The sequence below is a fragment of the Brachyhypopomus gauderio genome, chromosome 4 (assembly GCF_052324685.1).
Source record: "Brachyhypopomus gauderio isolate BG-103 chromosome 4, BGAUD_0.2, whole genome shotgun sequence".
In the NCBI taxonomy this organism is placed as follows: domain Eukaryota; kingdom Metazoa; phylum Chordata; class Actinopteri; order Gymnotiformes; family Hypopomidae; genus Brachyhypopomus; species Brachyhypopomus gauderio.
In genome coordinates, this window is record NC_135214.1 from 29,150,206 (window position 1) to 29,152,705 (window position 2,500).

Below are 2,500 nucleotides of genomic sequence, written 5' to 3' on the forward strand. Positions count from 1 at the left end.
GGTATGTGTATGGTAGGTGTGTGGTAGGTGTATGGGAGGTGTGTGGTAGGTGTATGGGAGGTGTGAGGTAGGTGTATGGGAGGTGTGTGGTATGTGTATGGGAGGTGTGTTGGGAGGTGTGTGGTAGGTGTATGGGAGGTGTGTGGTATGTGTATGGGAGGTGTGTGGTATGTGTATTGGAGGTGTGTGGTATGTGTGTGGTAGGTGTATGGGAGGTGTATGGGAGGTGTGTGGTAGGTGTATAGGAGGTGTGAGGTAGGTGTATGGGAGGTGTGGTATGTGTATGGGAGGTGTGGTATGTGTATGGGAGGTGTGAGGTAGGTGTATGGGAGGTGTGTGGTAGGTGTATAGGAGGTGTGAGGTAGGTGTATGGGAGGTGTGGTATGTGTATGGGAGGTGTGAGGTAGGTGTATGGGAGGTGTATGGGAGGTGTGTGGTATGTGTATGGGAGGTGTGTGGTATGTGTATGGGAGGTGTGGTATGTGTATGGGAGGTGTGGTATGTGTATGGGAGGTGTGTGGTAGGTGTGTGGGAGGTGTGAGGTATGTGTATGGGAGGTGTGTGGTATGTGTATGGGAGGTGTGGTATGTGTATGGGAGGTGTGGTATGTGTATGGGAGGTGTGTGGTATGTGTATGGGAGGTGTGAGGTAGGTGTATGGGAGGTGTGTGGTAGGTGTATAGGAGGTGTGAGGTAGGTGTATGGGAGGTGTGGTATGTGTATGGGAGGTGTGAGGTAGGTGTATGGGAGGTGTATGGGAGGTGTGTGGTATGTGTATGGGAGGTGTGTGGTATGTGTATGGGAGGTGTGGTATGTGTATGGGAGGTGTGTGGTAGGTGTGTGGGAGGTGTGAGGTAGGTGTATGGGAGGTATGTGGTATGTGTATGGGAGGTGTGTGGTAGGTGTGTGGGAGGTGTGAGGTAGGTGTATGGGAGGTGTGTGGTAGGTGTGTGGTAGGTGTATGGGAGGTGTGTGGTAGGTGTATGGGAGGTGTGTTGGGAGTTGTGTTGGGAGGTGTGTGGCCCTGTCGACCCGCTGCTCTCTGGGTGGTCTGGCAGCCGAACACAGCTCGCCTCCACCCAGGAACACAGAAAAAAATCAAATGAAATCAAGCTAACCAGACCAGGCATGCTACAGTCTGCCTTCTCTCTCTCTTTCTCTCTCTCTCTCTCTCTCTCTCTCTCTCTCTCTCTGTCATTCTCTCTCTTTTTTTCTCCACTCATTTTCATTTTCCCCCCTTCGCTCGCTCTTCTAACAGAAGGAGAAAGTGAGTGAGTGTTTCTCATCTGTGGGACCTTTCAGCACCCTAAATCTACATCCTAGTTCCACTCATAACTCTGGGAGGCTGTAAGAGCGTATCTGAGCACGCTCTCCAGGGCCACATGCACTCCTTCACCGTCCTGGCCTCTTCTACTCATTTGCTTGCGTTCCAAATGAAGGGAGCGTCATCCAAAGAGTCCCAGAAAAACCTTGGGTGGTGTGTGTTGTGTTTCTCCTGAGTGTCTCGCCTCAGAACAACACAGTTGTTTTGAAACTGGATTTGTTCAAGCCGTGTGGTTTGGGCATCACCCGCAACCCAGATGTGCGCTTGCTGTTCGAGCATGCATGTTTCTCTAACTCTGTGTGTGTGTGTGTGTGTGTGTGTGTGTGTGTGTGTGTGTGTGTGTGTGTGTGTGTGTGTGTGTGTGTGTGTGTCTCAGGCTGCCGTTGTGGTGGTGTTTAACTTTGCCATGGTGCTGCTCATCTTCCCCGCCATACTAAGCATGGACCTGTATCGCAGAGAAGACCGCCGCTTCGACATCTTCTGCTGCTTTGTCAGGTGACACACACACACACACACACTCATAACACACACTCATACACACTTGTTCTGAATTTATTGAACAGGTTAAATATGTTCACTGCCTAACCCTGAACCATAAACAGAGATTAACAAGTCTAAAATCAAGGCAACCCCATTTGCCAGATAACCTTTACATTGTCAGATGACCTTTACACTGCTAGGTGTTATTTACACTGATAGATGTCCTGAAAACTGCCAGATGTCCTGAACACTGTCAGATGTCCTTAACACTGTCAGATGTCCTTAACACTGCCAGTTGTCTTTTACACTGCCAGTTGTCTTTTACACAGCCAGATGTCCTTTTACACTGCCAGATGTCCTTTTACACTGCCAGATGTCCTTTACATTGCCAGTTGTCTTTTACACTGCCAGAGGTTCTTTACAATGCCAGATGTGAAAGATTATTTCCAGTGTCAAACATTGTTCTGTCCATGACATAGAAGATCATTTTGTCCTGAACTTCCAAACGCACACACATTGCTCTGAAAGTCATGTGACCTTCCTCAGCTCAGACTCACTCTGTGGCAGTCATGTGACCTTCCTCAGCACAGGACAGAAGTGTGTGTGTGTGTGTGTGTGTGTGTGTGTGTGTGTGTGTGTGTGTGTGTGTGTGTGTGTGTGTGTGTGTGTGTTTGTGTGTGGGTTGGGTGGTTGTAGG

General features: G+C 49.2%; 1 protein-coding gene across 3 annotated transcripts in view; it reads left to right on the forward strand.

Moving 5' to 3' along the window:
* Nucleotides 1-2,500, forward strand: part of ptch1 (patched 1) — a 49,206-nt gene that overhangs the window by 22,584 nt on the left and 24,122 nt on the right. For all 3 annotated transcript variants that reach the window (XR_013130532.1, XM_077003615.1, XM_077003616.1), the window contains exon 13: nucleotides 1,700-1,818. Coding sequence is in view for 2 of the 3 variants with exons in the window: in XM_077003615.1 (XP_076859730.1) it covers nucleotides 1,700-1,818 (119 nt within the window). In the remaining variant the exon portion in view is untranslated. The remainder of the gene's footprint in view (nucleotides 1-1,699; nucleotides 1,819-2,500) is intronic.